Raw genomic sequence first — 19,245 nt, 5'->3', positions numbered from 1 at the left:
CAGCGGAGTTTCTTTCGGTGATAAAAGTTGCGCATAAATTGTGACTTTGACTTTGCTAGAGAAACAAACAAATAAGTATAAATGTTTTTGTAAAAGATCATTGCCATGTAATAATATATTTTGCTAAAAACTTAATTTGATTTCATGTAGGTAAGTTACGCTCATCTAAAAAAAAGTTTTCTTTTTAATCAGTTCAACCACTAAGCAACTTACTGTTTTTTAGAAACCTTCCGTATTGTTTTACCTGAGGGGCCTGAGGATTTCCCGTGTGCTTGAAGACAAAACGTCGGCAACTTGGCTCTGTATAATCCCAAAAATTCTGAGTTTACTTAGAATAGCAAGAATTTGATACTTGATTTAGGGTGAGATAAATTAATCATGATTACCTACCATAGCAATGACCTTTAGCGATAAAAGATAAATTTAAGAAAAAAATCGCCAATTATTCAGCAACCGTAATACTCAGTTGCTTCGTCTTATAATTGTCGAACTTATCCATAGTTTTAATGCTTCCCAGCGCATCCAAACCTATGATGAGTCCTATAATCAGTATAAATGTAACAAACAATCCAGACCATATCGGAATAGTGGTAAATGGTACGCAGTTGTATGCGTCGCTGAACTTGTTATCTTGTGCGTCCGGTTGGGCTTGAATCTCGTACAAAATCAGTTTGGCTTCTTCATTTTTAAAAACTGTTTCGCCCCCACAGTGATACGAAAACCTCCTGGGTGCATTCACGTCATTCAGGATGCTCAAATTGTACGTCTTTGTGTCTTTTTCAACGTCAACGCTTGTCAAAGACCAATAGCCGTTTAGCCAGGGGAATCTGAAACGCAAAACTACCTTTTCCGGACCATCGTTAACCTGTATCGTTACTATCAGACGAACGTAAGAATCTCTGGAATCGATACTGCTCGATTTTGGATTTCCCAAGCTCAAAGAAGTCGAATCTATGTATAATAGGGGTGGTTTAGAAGAGTATATCATAGTTTGAACATCCTTAAATGATGCTCCGAATAGTACGGGGCCTGTTGGTACATTGCCGGTGGTTGTATCAGCTGTGGTGTACTTTGGTACAGTTGTTGGTAACTCAGTAGATATATTTATTGCCCGTTTGGGTCTCCTTTTCAACGGAGATAACACTATCACTACGTTCTCATCGTGTTGAAAGGGTAGAAGACTGCGTTTTATAGTTATTTTATCCTGGTCCGCATTTCCCAGTAACACTAAAAAAAATTGAGAAAAGTGTAGTAATTTCCCCACAAAAGAACAAAAAGTACAATAAAAAAAATAATTTTTGAATCTTACAAAACAGTTTCAATTTTGTAGCTTAATAACGTAAACAAAAATTCTATTTTCGGCAAAAAACGCCCAAAATATTTATAAACATTCAAATAATTATCGTAATTATATCATCTTTACAAAAAAAAAAAAAATAAGAAACGGTTTCATAGTAATGAATACTCACCAGTTGCATTTTCAAAATTAATGTTCGCATTTGGTACGTAACAACTGTATTTTGATTTAAACGCATTTAGAACATTTTCATTTAGTGTTTCATAATTAAATGTTACTAATTTCGGTTTATCTAACTTATTTTTTTCTAAATAAAATTGTAAATCGTCTCGCTGAATACTTTCTAATGCTGGTATTTCTACTTTACGTGAAGAATATAGTAATAAATTTCCATGTGCAAAAATATTTTGAAAAACTAAAATATTAACTATTGTTTTTGCTAAAAACATTTTTTCTCAGGCGAGAAAACAAATAACTAAAATTACTAAAATATTGATTTTTTGTATCAAATGCATGTGTATTTCATGGTGACATCTGTTTGATGCATAGTACAACAAAATAAAGTGGAAGGCAACCCATTTTACACCCCATCAAATACTATAATTATTTTTATTGGCTTTATTAAACTTTATTGCACTTAATTTAACAATTTTATTTGATAATAATAAGCCTAATATTATTATATTAAACATTCTTGAGTTTATTTAATAATATCGTAGCCTACGTACAAAACAGTTTATGTTAAAGTCCGTCTTTTTCAAAAAAACTATATAAAAGTGAGTTTTAAAATTATCATACAATGAAAAGTAAGTAACGTTAAAGTCAGGAAAATAAAATTAGTTTAATTTCGTAACTCGAGTAAAGTATGTGAACATGTCTAAAATATATTTCAAACCTTTGGCGGTATTTTTAAATTGCAATTATTAATTACAGGGAGAATGTGATTAAATTTTAGTAGTAAAAGTATATCAAATTTTTTAAACACAAAGGAACGGATTGCTAAAAGATAATAAATGTGTTTATTAGGAAATTTGTGGGTTTGTTTAGAAATCGTCGTTGTCTTGTGTATTTAGCTGATTGCACAGTGGCACAGCGTTGATAAAACGTAAAATGTGATAGTTTTATGGTTAAGATATCTTTTCAAATACACGATAACATGATAATATACATAATAGGAATTTATATAAGGGAAGTTTTTGTAAAATAGAAGTATTATAGTACAATCTTATCACCATTTATGCTACAAATTTGCACTGATTTTAAACTTTTCGTCAAGAGATGTCCACATCAGCTGATCAGAGGTACGCTAACATTTTGGACGCCCAAGCTGTCAACAATTTTGTAGAATATTTGAGAATTCCATCAGTTCATCCTGACATAAATTATGGTAAGCTTTACTACACTTTTTCCTTAATTATTTTACGGCATTATTAAATCAATATAGAACGTAGTTAGAGCAGAAGATGACCTCTATTTGTTTGTGTGTGTATGTATATTTAAGGTCATTAATTTTCTTTTTTCATATTGTTCAATTCCATATCATTGTCTTTTTAAGAAACCTTAATTCGTTTCATCTGATTTAATTTCAAGAAGAATTTATGCTTATTATCTGCTTTGTGTGTTACCCAGTTCTTTGCATAATTGAATTTTAAATGTACTAAGTAGTTTCCAAGTTATTGTTTAATTATTGAAATAATTAGCTATTGTAAAAGTAAAACGCAAACATTTCTGTACAGTTCTTACAAACTAAAATTGATAATTATTCTTTAAATGTGACCTAGATTTGTAAATTTGCTTTGCTTTCATTTAATAATTTATAAATACATTGCAATAGGTAACACCCCAAGATACCTAATTGAATAACTGATTTCACCCTAAACTTGATTTATAACAACAACATATGCTTATTATTTATCGAAAATTAATTTAATTAATATGGATATATGTCTTAATACAAACAAAACTATTAGTAAGCAATACAGTGCATTACAAAATTATACAAATAGAAATGCATATTAATCAGTTAGCATTTTATTATTAAATATGTATGATCTTGTATCTATTTGGGAGTATTTGATTTAATAATTTTTCCAAAAATTTTTAAGTGTATGCTATCTTTTTTAATTTAATGGACACTTTGTTGTAATATAAAATTGCTGTATAATTACATAAATCTCACATTTATTTTGTTTCTTATATCTCTGTTGTAAAGGCTTACCATATTTACATATGTTGTAAATTTTTCTGATTATGAAATATTTGCCTTTATTTATATTTGTCTTTCACAAATCAATCTTGTATTTCTTCTTTTACTTTTTTCATCCTTTTACTTAATATGTTGTGCTAATTAGATACTTACCTTTGTTAATGTTTCTACTTTATTCTATTCACAGAAGAAATTACAATAGTATATTGGTCAATTCTTTTACAGTAATTTTTTCTTACTGATTAATAAATAATTTTTTAATAATTTTCAGATAGTTGTATCAAGTTCCTTGAAAAACAGGCCCAAGGGTTGGGTTTGCCAATTAAAATCTATACTTGTGTTCCTAAAAAACCAATAGCAGTAATAACATGGGTTGGAACAGAACCCTCTTTGCCTTCAGTTTTGTTGAACAGTCATATGGATGTTGTGCCAGTTTTTGAGGTGTGTGCATTTTTATTTTAATCCTTATATTTATTTTAAAATGCAATCCNTTGATTAATTTATTTAATTTCCCACTGAATAGTATGAACTCTTGAAAAAGACTTAGGAGGTAAAAGATATTTAAATAAAATCTTTAAAGTGTTTTGTTTAATTTCTACTTCGTTTATTAATTTGTTGTTATATTGTTAATTAAAGGAGAAATGGACCCATAAACCATTCAGTGGGGATATTGATGAAAAAGGAAACATTTATGCAAGAGGGTCCCAGGACATGAAATGTGTTGGTATTCAATATTTAGAAGCTATTAGAAGGCTAAAAGAAAGGGGCAAGACATTGAAGAGAACCTTACATGTTTCTTTTGTACCAGGTCATTAAATTATATTACATTTATTGTGTTCTCTAATAATTCTAATATATATTTTTTGTTATTAATAGATGAAGAAATTGGTGGGGTTGATGGAATGAGCAAATTCGTAGAAACCAAAGATTTTGAAGCCTTAAATGTTGGAGTTGCATTAGATGAGGGCATGGCCAGTGCAAACGATGATTTTATTTTATTTTATGGGGAAAGGTGTATTTGGCGTAAGTGAAGATTGAAAAATCGTTTTTTAAATAAGTAAATTAATTATTAACAATAATTTTCTCTTTTTAGATTTACATATTCACATCCCTGGTCAACCTGGTCATGGATCCCTTTTACTTGATGATACAGCTGGCGAAAAGTTGAACGTTTTGTTAAACAAATTTTTTGCGTTTAGACATCAGGAAAAGAATAAACTTAAAAGTGATAAAACATTGTCAATTGGAGATGTTACTACAGTTAATCTCACTCAAATAAGGGTAAAACAAACGATTTTAGTAGAATTAAGTCAATTATATATAGACATAATACATATTTATATTTTTTCAAATGCTTCAATTTGAAGGAGACAATAATATATTAAAATCATATTGATTTTTAAATGTGTATTTTGAAGATAAATATCAATTCATTTATTTGATTAATTCTATACAGAATTTGTTAAAAGATCTGACCTTTTGTTATTATTTTTTTTTACAATATTTTGAATTCATTATTAATTAATTTTCTATTTTTCAGGGTGGAGTTCAATCAAATGTGGTTCCACCAGAATTGATTGCCGTTTTTGATATTCGTATTCCCGTTACTGTTGATATTGTGGAATTTGAAAATAACATAAATAAATGGTGCAAGGAAGCCGGTGAAGGAATTTGGATTGAATATGAGCAAAAGCAAGATCAAGTTCCTGTTACCAAGCTTGACAAAACCAATCCTTTTTGGGTTGCCTTCAAGGAAGCAACAGATGAGCTGTATGTGAAACATTTATACAATAACTTTAGGACTGATTTTGTCGTTTTTATTAATTTTTGTATGTAGTTAAATCTTTCATTCATGAATTTGGATATCAAAGTAGAAAGTTTAACTCTTCATTGATTTATTGATTTACTTACACGGAAGAACCCTTTAACTTGTAATAAGTATGATGAATGTAATAATGTTTACATTTCAGTGGCCTAAAGATAATACCACGGATTTTCCCTGGAGGTACTGATAGTCGTTATATTAGAGAAATAGGTAAACCTGCCCTTGGGTTTTCACCAATGAACAAAACCCCAGTGTTATTGCACGATCACGACGAATATTTGAATGATCAGATATTTTTGAAAGGAATTGAAATTTACACCACCATTCTGCAAAAAGTGGCAAATGTTACGGGTTAAAACCTGACAGAGAGATCTAAAGCGAAAGGTTTTATTTTTGGAACAATGAAAAATATGGTGTACCTACTGTATGTTATAATATGATTTACATTGTTTATATGTTCTATTATTTGATTGACCACTTCAACTTCGTTTATTTTCTGTTGTTGTTTTATGGTAAGTATTTTTTCCTTTTTAATTAGAATTTGTGTATCCTAAACTTTTGCTTTCAAGTATTTTTCTTTCAGTTTTTTAAAAACCTATTGTTCTGTTACTTATTATCTCTTCGAAATTATTCATTATAATTGGTAGAATTCGAGTTAAAACTTAATAAATCCTCTTTGTATTTGGAGTGATTAAACATTTTTTCTGTAACTTACAAAGTAGAAAGTTTAACTCTATATCCATAAAGTCATCTAAATTATCCACCGAATTATATAAAACCGGATTTACAATTAAAAGAAAAACACTTTGTAAATATCTTACACATTTGTATATAATAGTAGTTTAGGTTTTGTAATTAATACCAGTCATACTTTTTTTGCAATTACGTTATTTTTATCATGTTTTGCGGTAATTCCTTAAATGTTTTCGTTTAATGGTATAATAATAATTTAAGAATGTTATATAAGATATAACAGGCAGGTAATAATATATTATACTTTAATAGCTGCATATATTTTTAAAAAGTGTGCTACATTTACTTCATGGGGTATGTCTTTCGTCCTCATATTTTAGGATAAATGAGAAATGTTAAAATAGGGAATATTTTTTCAAATCAATTAATTTAGGAATCTGGAACGTTAAAGTCTTTAGTATTTCGTTACAACATATTTATCCTGAAATTAAATATTTTGCGGTATCCTTCACTATAGCCTTTGATTTAGTAATAATTTCTATACAAGTATACCAAAAAAAATTTAATTTCCTTTTATTAAATTCTTCGTTGTCCTTTTTATAACTCTTACGTTACGCCTATGGTTACTTTTAAGGTACTTATTGTACGCATTATAATCTGATCCTTGCTTATTGATTTTCTTTGCATTTATATTCATATGAAATCCATTTGAATTAATTCAACTTTTTAAATGCGTTTTTAATTTATATCAAAGATGGAAATGTTTTATGTCTTTGCATATATTTTTTTATAAATTAACTAGAGGTCTTTTTAAATTTACGCGGCTGCCATGACAGTTGAAGACGGCATACCCGGCAAAGCAACTGGATGAAATTTTAGCGTCTATTACATGTTCGATTGAACGATATTACCCACAAAATGATATACTACCTACATCAAAATATTCCCAAGGAATCGCAGATTAGTTTGCTGCTATCTTATTTTATGTTTGTTTTTGTACAAGACAAATATTCCCTTTGAAAGTATGCGAATATATACCAAAACATGTGTCCCGTATGTCGATTGCTTTCTGTAGTTGTCGTTCTTTGAGCGGGAACCAATGGCATTACTCGGTTTTACACTCGTGACTTTTACCCGCCAATAATAACCGCGGGATTTGAATCCCTGGTCCTTCCTTATACACAAGTAATAACTTTTGTGTGCGTTTGGTTGAGAATACTGTGGCTGTCAGTGTAAAATAGTATAATTAGTGAAAATTAATGAAAATACACGAGGACATCGCCGTTTTTCCTTAGGAAACAAATTAGTAAGTAAGGAAATGTGTTTATAAATTTGATTTCGGCCCCATTTCTGTTAGAAACAAGGTAAATTAGGATAATTTTTTTTTCGAGGGAAAGTAGACTCGTCCGAGCCATTCGTCCCGCTCTTTTGTGCATTAACACTTTCCGTGTGTTTGTAAATATTGATATTCCTCAACTTACATTGACATATAATTAATTATAATAACCTTATAATTATCTTTCATAATTAAAATAAATATTCATAATACTGTGCTAAGTGACGAAAATGATTTTTTGGAAAAAACTTGCTAAAATACCACAAGTAATTCTTGATAATAAATATTTTAGTAATAAATTCATATTTATCAAAATTACCTGTTCCTCTGATGTAAGTTAAACAATTTTAGATATCTTTTTTTATTAAAAATGTTGTATTTATCAAGTATAAAGGCGGGAAGAATTGTTATGATTCAAGGTCAAGCTAAAATGGAAATTAGTTTTGATTGAATTCTGTAATTTAAGTAACGAATTATTTATGGTCACTACCTTAGATGATCGTTTCTACTTTACACCCTTGTACGTATAACTTACCTGTGAAGGATTATATATTTATAGTAAATTATGTTAAAATTGCCACAAATGTTTATCGATGAGATACCTAGTTGACTCTAAATGATGAAAATTATTAAATAAAATTTGTGCTTATTTTATAAAATTGATAGGTATCTATATGTAAAATATTAGCAACTCTGATAACAGCGATTTATTTATAAAATGATTCGTTTAGTACATATTTTCATTTTCTTTATAAAGGGATCATTTATTGCAGTTACTAATTTACATGACTCGAAATACCTGCAATACAATTCAGTGGCGGCGTTTACTCAAAAATCAAAGTCTTATTCAAACTAATACGCTCGACAGTAACTATTAAACATAGCTTTTTGATATTGTTTAATTCAAGATTCGATTAATTTTCTGTGCATCAATAGTTAAAAACAAACAATTTTTGTTACGTTCCCACGAATGCAATTAAAAGATATTTTAGTATTTACTGTTTAATTAAGTAATAACCAAGAGTATGCTTTGATGTTATTTTGAATTAGAATATTTATAAAAATTTGTAGCTTTTATTATATGTTGACGCCTCTGTGACCGTAAAAGTTGAGTTGGCAACTCCGCAGCCGTCCACTTTGTAAACGTAGCTTTGTACATTCCCTTTTCGTCGCTTCTCCTTTAAATCTAGGAGTGTGTTAAACGAACATCTGCTGTTTGTTCGCATCCAAAAAAATGTAGAGAAGCTTGCTGGAAAAAGGCAGATATTACCTTATTAAAACAATACAATTTTTAAAGTTAATAATTTATAGTAAATTTATTACTCAAATTTTCTGAGATACAATTCGTAAAAGCGTTTTTTGTAATATAATATTGAAGCGGATACGTTCCAATGATTGAACTAATTTTTGGAAAGTAGTTTTGATACTGTTGTTTACATATGTATAGTATGTCACACATGAAAGCTCTGTGCAGTCGTTAACTTTTGAAATAGGTACAGTATGTAACAAAAAACGTGACCACTTTTCCAAGTAATAATTTCAACACTTTTTAATGTAAATTTTTTTAAAACGTAGATATGTTATGGTCTTACCCCAACTAGAAAATAAAATCGGTCTAGGCGTTTCACAGTGAAGGGGCTTTTAATTTGAATACTCATATAAAAGTTTTTTCATTTTCATTGAATGGAAATAAATCATTAAGGAATATAAATTTGTTTCAGAATTTTCAAAATGTCAGCAGCAATGGATATGTACTTAACAGGCACCGATTCGATTTCTCTTCAAGAAATGTTAGATATAGACATAAAATCCGAAATAGATGTTTTGGTTGGAGGTCACAATGATTTGCCACCGTTTAATTTTTCGGAGCTTCCCCCATTAGAATTAGAAGAAGCAGGTGACATTCGGTGGATATCTTCGTCCAATTCGAACCATTCCAATTCAAGTTTCACACTAGACTTTAGTGGCGATTACGCTTCAACGATGGTGAACCCTAATGCGGTTATGCCATTCACTTCAACGATATCTTTAGCTCAAAACATAAGATCGCCATCACCAACCCTTAAAGAAAGTCATTTAACATTTTCTCCGTCTGTAATAAAAATAGGTAACATTAAAGCCGACACGTCGACAGTAAAAAAAGATCTCTTAGGAAAATTGAATAACATGGACATGAAGAAACGGGTAGATCCAGAACCAATAATAAAAATTGCATGTGTTCCTTCGAAGCAGATCGAAAAGCCAACAACTGTTAGGACAAACAACACCAGTTCGATCTTAACGTTTCGTAATACTATGCCATCAGTCGTCAGCATATCGCAAGTTCACAATACCATAAAAGCAGTGACAACTAATCGCAAACAAACCATCGTAAATACAAATAGTAACGATAGGTTCTTTAGCGGAGACAGGACGTATCCTAAGCCTGCTTACAGTTACAGTTGTTTGATTGCTATGGCATTAAAAAATAGTAGAACAGGAAGTCTGCCCGTTTCCGAAATTTACAATTTCATGTGCAGACATTTTCCGTATTTTAAAACTGCTCCCAATGGCTGGAAAAATTCTGTACGACATAATCTGTCGCTCAATAAATGTTTCGAGAAGATAGAAAAACCGGCAATCAATGGATCGCAACGTAAGGGATGCCTGTGGGCCATGAATCCTACTAAAATTAGTAAGATGGACGAAGAGATGCAAAAGTGGTCCAAAAAGGATCCATCAGCCATAAGAAGGGCTATGACTCATCCAGGTAAAATATATTAAAGACACATATTGTAGGTATTATCAGTTATAATGTTTTTGTTATTTTTCAGAAAATATGGAGGCTTTGGAAAGAGGTGAACTGAAGTTTACATACAAAGAGGCAGACAATTATGACAACTTTGGAGATTCATGCGGTAGTGCCGAAAGTGAAGAGGGTTCAGACACAGAACCCGAAAACGAATTGGAAAATAACATTGAAACTGAATTTATTGAAGTTAAATCGGAAAGTGATTACGAAGTTGAGGTAATAATACTACAATACTTGTATTCTTTGAATAAAACACATGTTAGTTTTCCACACAACCTTATTTTGGGTTATCTGCTTCCTAAACATCAAAAGTTGCCGACTTCTTGTTTTTTGTCTCCTGAAATCTTTCGTTTTTTTAAAGCGTGTTTTTTTTAATTATAGACAGCTGACGTTGTGTTCGAAGAAGACGACGAAGAAATTTTGCAGATGGAGATGGTGCTCGCACAAAAAGAACTTTTCCAATACGACCGTAATTCGAATAACAATAAGAGGAGAAGAATGTACATAATTCAAAAGTGAGCTGTGACTTGTCCCTCATACTAGTTGTAAGTCTTAACTAAGTAAACGTATGTATGGAAAGACCAGGCAGAAAGAGTTAATAATCCGTTTTTCTTCAATTTCTATATAATCACGAAAAATAAGACTGACGCTAATAATACAATAGTATCTGTAATGTAACATCTTCTTTTTCGATGAGAAAGCTAAAAATGCCGTGGCCGACATTGTCTGAAGAAGGCTCGATATTCGGTTAGGACTGAGACACTAAACCAGTCTCAGCACTGTTGTGCAGCTGGCGAAACATAAGATAAACGACTCCTGGAAGCCCGAATACTGAGCCCTCTTCATCTTTCTTTTTTACAATTATCTAAATGAAAGTGAAGTTGATTTATTTGTGCGTCTCTTGTGTTCATGTTTCGATTGATTTCTTGTACAGGTACGGAATGATACAGAAACTGAAACAAGGTAAAAGTGGTAATTGTGTAAATGGAAAGCTTGTTTAAGTTCGCTAATAACTATGTTTGCAAAGGTAAATAGCCTGAATGCTTTCTTTTTCAAGCAGAAGCAATGAAATTAACCTTTAGATACTTATGTGTTTTAGTTCATAAAAAGGCCAAGTTAATTTTAAATTTTACGTTTCGCTGTTGTAATTAAAAAATAAATAGTAAAGTATACCCAATAATAGCATTTTTCAGTAAAAAGGACACTTTTATAACCTTGAGCTCATGTTTAGGGTTAAGGCTAATATTGGGTATAATATACTTGTACTTGCCCTCTCAAAAAAATATGTATAAATATTTTGAATTTGAGTTGTATAAATAAAATTAAAATTGGCAACCACTTATAAGGTATAAGAAAAACAATTAATTTTGTAAAGGTTACACTTTTTACTATTCTTTATGGAATTAATTTTTTTGTTTTTTTTTCTGTTAAAAGGTTAAAGCTTTTTTACGGAAAACAGAATTAATTGTAATTTTTGTAGTTGTCATTGCTTGAAAAAGAAAGTAATTCTAGTTATTTGCTCATTTCATTTTCAATGGTAGCTTCAAAGTTGGTCTTGTCTAAATAAGTAATATAAAATAATAATTTGATATTGCGTTGATTTTATATAATAGAATACACTTAAGAACTTTTTACTTGTAAATGCAATAATTGTTTTATTTTATGTATGCCTAAATGTCTATACTTCTCTTTTTTGCTATTTTTATGTTTTTAATTTTTATTTTTCAATATTTTCAGCGATGTGAATATATGTAAATAGAATTATAAACATTTTTATTGGATACTTTTATTCTGTCGTGTTGTTTTTAAAGAAAAACTGTCGATAGAAAATGTGTACAAATAAGTTACAACTTTTTTTATACTTTGTTTTTCATGTATCTATTGTGTAAGTCGATGTACAAACATTTTTAAATTTAAATTCACAAGTATTAATAATAAAGTTGTGATGTTTTTTATAGTACTGTTTTTTTTTTATTAATATTTACTTTATTTGTTGGTGCTAAATTAATTCGTGTAACTAATAATTAGCATTTTTAAATTGTAAATACGTGTTAAGTTATTCGTAGGCCACAAAACATCTGTGGTGTGATGTGTGTTGTATACCAGTAAATATATTAATCTTTGGAGCATATACTGCCAGAGAGAACTCATCGTTTCGAAAAGAAAAGTGAATAATGCGGAGTTAACAGATTACTGTTTCGCTCACATTTTACAACTATCTGGATGTCTAATTTTTGTACATTATAGTATAAATGAGGTGAATTATAGTGATTATGTTACTCTTTCTATCCAATCAATTTTCATTTCCTAGCAAGTTTACTCTAGCTGTATATGTTCAAGTTATCTATAGTTGCAGTTTCGTCTTCCTTTACTCTATGTTTTACTCTTTGCACTCTTTGGTTGTTTGTCAGTTAATTGATTGGTGTGTATTTGTTCTGATTAATCTATTCGAATTAAGTTAATTTTCATTTTATTGTTTGTCGTTTGTGAGGAGGGTTGTTACTTATTTGAGTGTGAAAACAGTGTGGTATTTTACATAGCTTGTAGATTGAAATACTTATACAAATAAGTCTTTATTTGGATATAACCTACTGTCGTGTTCATACTTATCATGAAATTAATTATTTTTACAGCATGTTTGGCAGGTACGTCTTTCTCAAATGTTTTAAACAATTTAAAGTACTATATTTACAATTATCATTGTTCTCAGAAATAGGCTAAAACATTTTTTATTTCGTACATTATATTCAAATCAGGTTTCCTTAATTTTGAATAAATAGGCATTCATCAGCTTAAGCTATTGCTAATTAATTTCTTTTCGATATTTGATGAATGTTGCATGGTGACCTTTGCACCATGGACCTTTGTTCTTTTTGTTAAGTAAAATTGATATAGAAAATTTAATACTCTTGTCAACCTTTTATCTTGTCACTATTGTAGTGTAAAACTAAATTAATGGAATTGTTTTCTTAAAACATTGTATTGTTCTATTATTTGATCTTATTTGTTAAACCATGTAATATATATATACATATTTTGATAAACAGGACTGGTTCTTAGTCAAAATGAAGATCTTCAGGACTTAACTAAACGAGTTAATGAAATCCCTGGATTTGAAAACTTCAATCAAAGTAGTTTTCTTTCTTCAGATACAGTTGACCTTATCAAGCAGAAATGTGAAAAGAATGGGGGTGAAGCGAACATTGATCTTAAGTTTCAAGTAAGTTACATTTTTTTAAATTATTATTTATGTATTTTTAATAGGTTTATGATTTGGAAAGTGAAAAAGGAAGATGTTGCAGAAAATTACTCCAATTTGTTTTTGAAACCTTAAACTGGCAGTTAAGGCACATTAATTCATTATAATTAAAAATTTGTTTCTTCTACTTTTTGGAACAACTTCAGTAGATGTTCTTTATTAATACATCTATTTACTACATTATTTGTGTGCTTGTTTTTTATTATTATAAAAAATGCAGCAGTAACAAAGATGATTCAATTTGTATTTCCTGTTAATATTGCCAGTAAAATACAAGGTGCATTTTAAGAATCAAACATTAAAACAATATTAACTGTTTGTTAACTATTATATCATACTTAAAGAAATTATGCAACTTTTAACACTTTGGACAACTATAATTTCATTATTTTAATTTGCCAAAATTTGTGTGAGGTTGCTTTAAATTACATATTCTACAAAAGGAAGAAAGGAAGAGAAAAATGAGTTGGCCTGCCCTTTTTCTGTTATTTTATTAAATTAAAATGAATATTTTTACGTTGATTATATTAGCTATAATCAATATATTGGAAAGATAAAGAATACTTCATTTTCTTTATTTTATATGCTACTGACAGCTATTATATTGTGCAATCAAATAAGTTTTTAATTTTGACCTTTGTGATATAAGAGATGTACATATGCACCTATTCATATAACAAAGTGTATTACATCTTTTACGTAAATAAATAAGTTGGCATGCGACAAGTGGGTACAAAAACCAAATCATTAAAAAACCAGTTTACATACATACTTTATTTTTCCATTTTAAGGCAAAACATGTTAAATTTATTTATACGATTACTCACAGGAAGATATCTCAAGGTTAATGTACTGCTTATTTTTTTATTCTTGTGTTTCTGACGATGAGATATTGTACATACATAACAGTTGTATAAAGTTAAATACTTGTTTTCGTTACTACAAAGTACATTTGAATTCATTTACATTGGGGCACAAATCCCTATGCTTTTTAATGAAATAAAAAAATATTAAATTTTAATGATTGTTCAGCATACAACACACATCTTTTGTTTACTAGATTTTTGTGTTTTTCAACGAGTTCTCTGTTTCAACATATCACTTAGTACGTGAATCAACATTTAAAACATTTATTTATGTAACAAATATTATTATTCATTTATTATAAACTTTGTGTAAATGGTATGTGTTTATTTTAACAATTGAGCAATTGGTGTCCTACATAAATAAGTTTGATTCATAGGTACTTCTTCACTGATTAAAACGTTTGAACTATTATACACATTAATATCAGGAAGTAGGAAACTTCCAAGTAGTTTATCAGTTGTTATTTCCCTGTACCTACTTCTTTTGTAGTTATTTATTTAGTACACAGTGAGGATGTATTATTTTTTTTTTATGTAACATTATCATGTAGATAAGGTAATATGTTTGGGGAATCATGTACCTATTAAACATTTTTATGATAGAGTATTGGTTGAATAAAAATATTTTGCGGTTTTCGTTATTAATAACACATTTTATTGCTTCTTTTGTATTTTAGTCAATCAGAGACGAACTGCAGGCGTGCATCTCTGACAATTTTAATGTAACACAAATTCAGGAAGAAGTCGAAAAGGCAAAGTCAACTGGGTCCATGGACGAAGTGTTTGCCAAATATTGCGCCAAAAAAGAATTGGTGTACAATTGTGTTAGCAATTTAACAGAAACGGTTAACAAATGTTTAGATGATGAAGAAAAGGAAAGTATGAAACTGTTTTTAAATGTTACAGACAGCTTGGCTAATTTTGTTTGTTTCAAGGATGGCGATAGGATTGCCAGTAAGTCCGTAATATTTACTTGATAAATGTTTAAACTCAAGTAAAGAAATAAAATGTTTTTATAAACTTATTTATTCATTTACTTCGAATAAGTAAAAAATAATTGTCACTGGGGCGATCACTTTTAGTAGTTGTAAATGAGGAAATATAGTAGTCTATAAATAGTAATAATAAATAATTTAATTGTAATAAACAATAGTTAGAACTAAATCCTTTGTTATTTTTGGTACCAGAGGACCCTGTAAACTATGCTTAAGTCATTTAAATTAGGCATTATGGGAAAACTCTCATACCATCACATTGGAGATTAAATGAGATAGTGGAACAATTCCAAAAAGAGAAAACGTTAATATGACTGGAGTCAGTCAAGTCAAATTGTACCACTGTTTCATTTAATTGTAATATGTTATAAAACTTTTAACAAAACTGAAGTTGAAAAACTTTTAGTAGGAAAACTGCTCAGTAAAACGTCGCTAAATATCAGGGAAAGTTAGGGAAAAAGAAAACTGTATGATGTAATCGCCATGATCACAGTAGTATTTAAATGACTACTTTGTGGAAGTTTGTTGTTCTTTAATGGAAAAGTGTTTGTTTTCATTCGTGAAAGTAATGTATTTCTTCTTTTATAGTGTTCATAGCAGAAGGGGGTGTAGAGTGTTTGAACAGCCAAAATGAGCCCATCCAACGGTGCGTTAATGAAACATTTGGCTATCTGTTTCCACAAGAAATGAACATCAACAGCTTGCCAAAATTGATAATTAAAGCTCAGCATTGTAGGTGCGTACTAATACCAAAAAAATAAAACAAAGGATTGTATTTTTGTTTAAAATGATGGAACTACTAATTAGCGTAATTTTCTAAAAATTAAACATATTTAAGAGGAATTAGTTATATTACAAGATGATTCTCTACCAAAAGCATCGCCATGTATGCACTAAATAACTATATCTTTAAGTTTAATAACAATAACTATTTCCCTATTGTTCGTTTAATGTTTAATAAATTGTTGTATAAAAATGTAATTTTAAATTTTTGCTTCAGCGATTTTACGAAGTTACAAAAGTGTGTAGTAGAACAACTGGAAAACTGCAAAGATAATACACCTGCCAACATTGTCGACGCCCTCTTCAAGTTCATAAGACGAGTGACCCCCTGCAAAAACCAGCCAACTGCTGCTGAAATTGTTGGAGAACGACGATTTGAGAAAACAAGTGATAGCAGCAGTACAGCAATATCCATCACATTTAGTACGATTTTAATCTTTTTAACTTTGATATTTTCTCGGTATGTATAAGATATTACAGATATTTATATGTAAGTTTAAATCACTTGTGCCAATCGTACAATATTAATTTAAAGAAGTCGGCAAATAATTAGCCTAATGATGATGATGATGCTTTTGCTGTAACATAATTTGTAACTACTACGACGATTGTCAATTAAAGTAATTCATGTCTCACCTGCATATATATGCAATTATTTAAGTTTTTTGTATCTAAATTTGCACTTTAGTTTTTATTGTAAATATTAAACTATGCTGCATTTTTTTCAATTGAATTTTTGGGTGACCAAGTCTTCTAGTGTTAATAAACAAGAGTTGAAATATCATAACAATGGGTGTAATCTTACATAAAAATATTTAATTATTTCTAACAGGAATGCAATCTTCTTTTTGTCTAATAATGGGACGCATAAATTGTAATAAAATAGACAAAAAGGGGATTTCAATAGAATAGAAAAATTTATACATTTTTGTGTTGTATCTTATCAAGTGGTTTTGTTTCCTTTGATAATTTCCTAGTTTGTAATTCGACAGGATTTAAATTGGTTTCCTTTAGTTACTTCATATCAAATATTAATACATATTTTAAGCTTTTATTCAGTTTATTGAAAATAATTTTGTAAATCTTTCTTTTTATCTATTCTTTTTAATTTCCCCAATAATTTTTTTCCTGTTAACTTTTGTCTTTTTACTTTTTTGTTTATAATACTCATGATAATGGATTTGGCTGGATATCTGAATAGTAAAAGGACTGTAATTATTTTGTAATTGCCTTCAGAAAGGGGAATAAGAGGAAATATTCGAAGAGATAAAAAGGAAGATGTTGCATTCCGGTTGCAATATGGTTTTTGCTGCATCACATGGTTTTAATGGTATTTGAACTCTTTAATCTAGCATAAGTGTTTGAATAATTATTTGATTGGTTCTGTTTGAAAACGGTAAAATTGTGAAATTTCATAATTCTTAGTCTTTACCTGTTATGTATATAATAAGAAAATTAAGCACGTTTGATTACAATCATACAATTTTAAGGCCAGTGCAAGTTTATCTTAATGTCATGGTTTGTTATGTATTTTAAAAATTTTATTTTAATGTTTTTGTAGTCATTCAAGTAAGGTAATTTTAATATGTTATTTTTTAATACAAAATGAAAAGATGAAAAATTTGTATCTTTTTCTACCATGTTGTTTATATTACAATTTATAATAATTTAGCCCAACTTCTTTAAAGCTACAGAAAAAGTTTTACGCATGTTATTTTAAACGCTTTGTGTACTACATCTAAATTTCTTTAATGTGTGATAAAATGATAATTCAGTAACATTTGTGTGTTGTATTGTATTTAGGGAATACACTTGCTGGAAAACTATGATATGACATGCTTATAAAACGAATTAATTTCCGTATATTGAAGCACTTTGCACTGGCCAGTTACATTATAAAGGTCTCCTTATTGGTTATGTCCTCTAGGAAGTATTAAATGTTCACCAAGCCCCTGGATATATAGGTATATACTCATTGCTGGCTCCCTGGACATACCAAATTATTTATTTTGAGTGAAATATGTTCTTGTTTCTGTTCAATAGGTTCATTTTACAAAGAATTAAAGTATATTTCTTGACATATAACCTCAAACAACTTGTATACAAACAACGATCACTTTATTTGCAGTGTTCCATAGTATGAAATAATTACTAAATGCACTAGTTACGTATATTTGGTTATACACCTCCAAATCATTGGAAAGCTTCCACAATTTAGTATTTCAGTCCGTAAAATTTGCATTTCATCATATTTTATGTTTATTTCTTCCTGACAGTTCAAAAATCGTAATTTAAATCACTACAGTATAAATGAACGCACCTTTATATAAAACAAAAATAATAACACTAATTTTTACAATTTTTCTATTTGAGTAAAACGACCCTACGTTGCTTATGCTACAAAATTTCAGATTTTCGAAACGTGCTGTTCACACTACTAAACTCATACAAAAATTTTCTGCAAAAGTTCAATTTCTATGTGTTATAGGTATAGAAAAAATAGAGTTTTATTCTAACAATTATCTATTGTCAGAATACCACAGAATAAATTGATATAGTTTATCTATGGTTATTTGTATTGTCTTTAACATTTATCTATGTAATGTATAAAAGTGACATCTCATCGCCATTTTACGATTTAGGTTTGTTACTTGCGTTTCTGTGCATTATTTTACTTAATTTAAATCCTTTTTTTAATTAATTGTGTAACTAATACTCTTTTTTGTCCATCTCTACAGATCGTCTGACAAACGGGAGAGAAATAAAGTTCAGGTTGATGGTACTGAAACAATATCTACAGGGTTTGATGGACTACATTCTTGATTTGCTGTTTTCGTCTTCATCTTGCAACATTATGCAGTTAATTTTCAAGTGATGAGTGAGAGCAACTGAAGACTTATGTGAATTCCACTGAAATAAGAAATTTTCTGCATTGGCATTCCACGTGGATTTGATTTGCTTTTCACACCTGCAAACTTTGGAACATTACGGTCTACAGTTAATTAAGGTGAGAATACTTGATATTATTAATTTTAATTGCTCCTTATTAATCTGTTACCACCGTATCTGTTTCAGATCGACGTTGGAGAAGACAAAGATGACCCCGTAGTTAAAATAGTTCTTTATCTTGCATGCTCTATCTAGTAGAATTCATTAAGTTCATTTTATTCAAATTAATTTTTTATTTTGCATGT

At 29.4% G+C, this 19,245-nt stretch overlaps 4 protein-coding genes across 7 annotated transcripts; 3 read left to right on the top strand and 1 right to left on the bottom strand.

The window, feature by feature from the left end:
- The first annotated feature begins 235 nt into the window (after positions 1 to 235).
- LOC108734169 (aminoacylase-1) lies at positions 236 to 5,781 on the top strand. 2 transcript variants are annotated; one of them, XM_025978624.1, is made up of 8 exons: positions 236 to 362; positions 2,574 to 2,684; positions 3,775 to 3,944; positions 4,140 to 4,311; positions 4,380 to 4,526; positions 4,597 to 4,784; positions 5,044 to 5,273; positions 5,474 to 5,781. In XM_025978624.1, exons 2-8 carry the CDS (start codon positions 2,576 to 2,578, stop codon positions 5,682 to 5,684), a joined length of 1,227 nt encoding a protein of 408 aa, XP_025834409.1. In that variant the 5' UTR covers positions 236 to 362; positions 2,574 to 2,575; the 3' UTR covers positions 5,685 to 5,781. The 2 variants fall into 2 exon arrangements, with proteins under 2 accessions (XP_025834409.1, XP_025834408.1); XM_025978623.1 differs by lacking the exon at positions 236 to 362 and adding an exon at positions 2,032 to 2,103.
- Positions 369 to 1,851, bottom strand: LOC108734217. Its single transcript, XM_018465675.1, has 2 exons — positions 1,470 to 1,851; positions 369 to 1,227 (listed from the first exon to the last, which is right to left on the bottom strand). Exons 1-2 carry the CDS (start codon positions 1,744 to 1,746, stop codon positions 443 to 445), a joined length of 1,062 nt encoding a protein of 353 aa, XP_018321177.1. The 5' UTR covers positions 1,747 to 1,851; the 3' UTR covers positions 369 to 442.
- Positions 5,752 to 12,068, top strand: LOC108734216 (fork head transcription factor 1). 3 transcript variants are annotated; one of them, XM_018465674.2, is made up of 4 exons: positions 5,752 to 5,840; positions 9,079 to 10,106; positions 10,171 to 10,364; positions 10,530 to 12,068. In XM_018465674.2, the coding sequence occupies exons 2-4, from the start codon at positions 9,089 to 9,091 to the stop codon at positions 10,665 to 10,667; spliced, it is 1,350 nt and encodes a 449-aa protein (XP_018321176.1). In that variant the 5' UTR covers positions 5,752 to 5,840; positions 9,079 to 9,088; the 3' UTR covers positions 10,668 to 12,068. The 3 variants fall into 3 exon arrangements, with proteins under 3 accessions (XP_018321176.1, XP_018321174.1, XP_018321175.1); XM_018465672.2 differs by lacking the exon at positions 5,752 to 5,840 and adding an exon at positions 6,625 to 7,327; XM_018465673.2 differs by lacking the exon at positions 5,752 to 5,840 and adding an exon at positions 6,625 to 7,331.
- A 485-nt stretch (positions 12,069 to 12,553) lies between these two features.
- LOC108734255 (27 kDa hemolymph protein-like) lies at positions 12,554 to 17,126 on the top strand. Its single transcript, XM_018465732.2, has 5 exons — positions 12,554 to 12,793; positions 13,196 to 13,368; positions 14,951 to 15,227; positions 15,857 to 16,004; positions 16,269 to 17,126. The coding sequence occupies exons 1-5, from the start codon at positions 12,760 to 12,762 to the stop codon at positions 16,519 to 16,521; spliced, it is 885 nt and encodes a 294-aa protein (XP_018321234.1). The 5' UTR covers positions 12,554 to 12,759; the 3' UTR covers positions 16,522 to 17,126.
- Positions 17,127 to 19,245: the final 2,119 nt, after the last annotated feature.

This window comes from Agrilus planipennis, unplaced genomic scaffold (genome assembly GCF_000699045.2).
Source record: "Agrilus planipennis isolate EAB-ADULT unplaced genomic scaffold, Apla_2.0 scaffold7, whole genome shotgun sequence".
NCBI classification, from domain to species: domain Eukaryota; kingdom Metazoa; phylum Arthropoda; class Insecta; order Coleoptera; family Buprestidae; genus Agrilus; species Agrilus planipennis.
The sequence above is the reverse complement of the archived record's forward strand: the minus strand, read 5'-3'. Positions and strand labels throughout refer to the sequence as shown.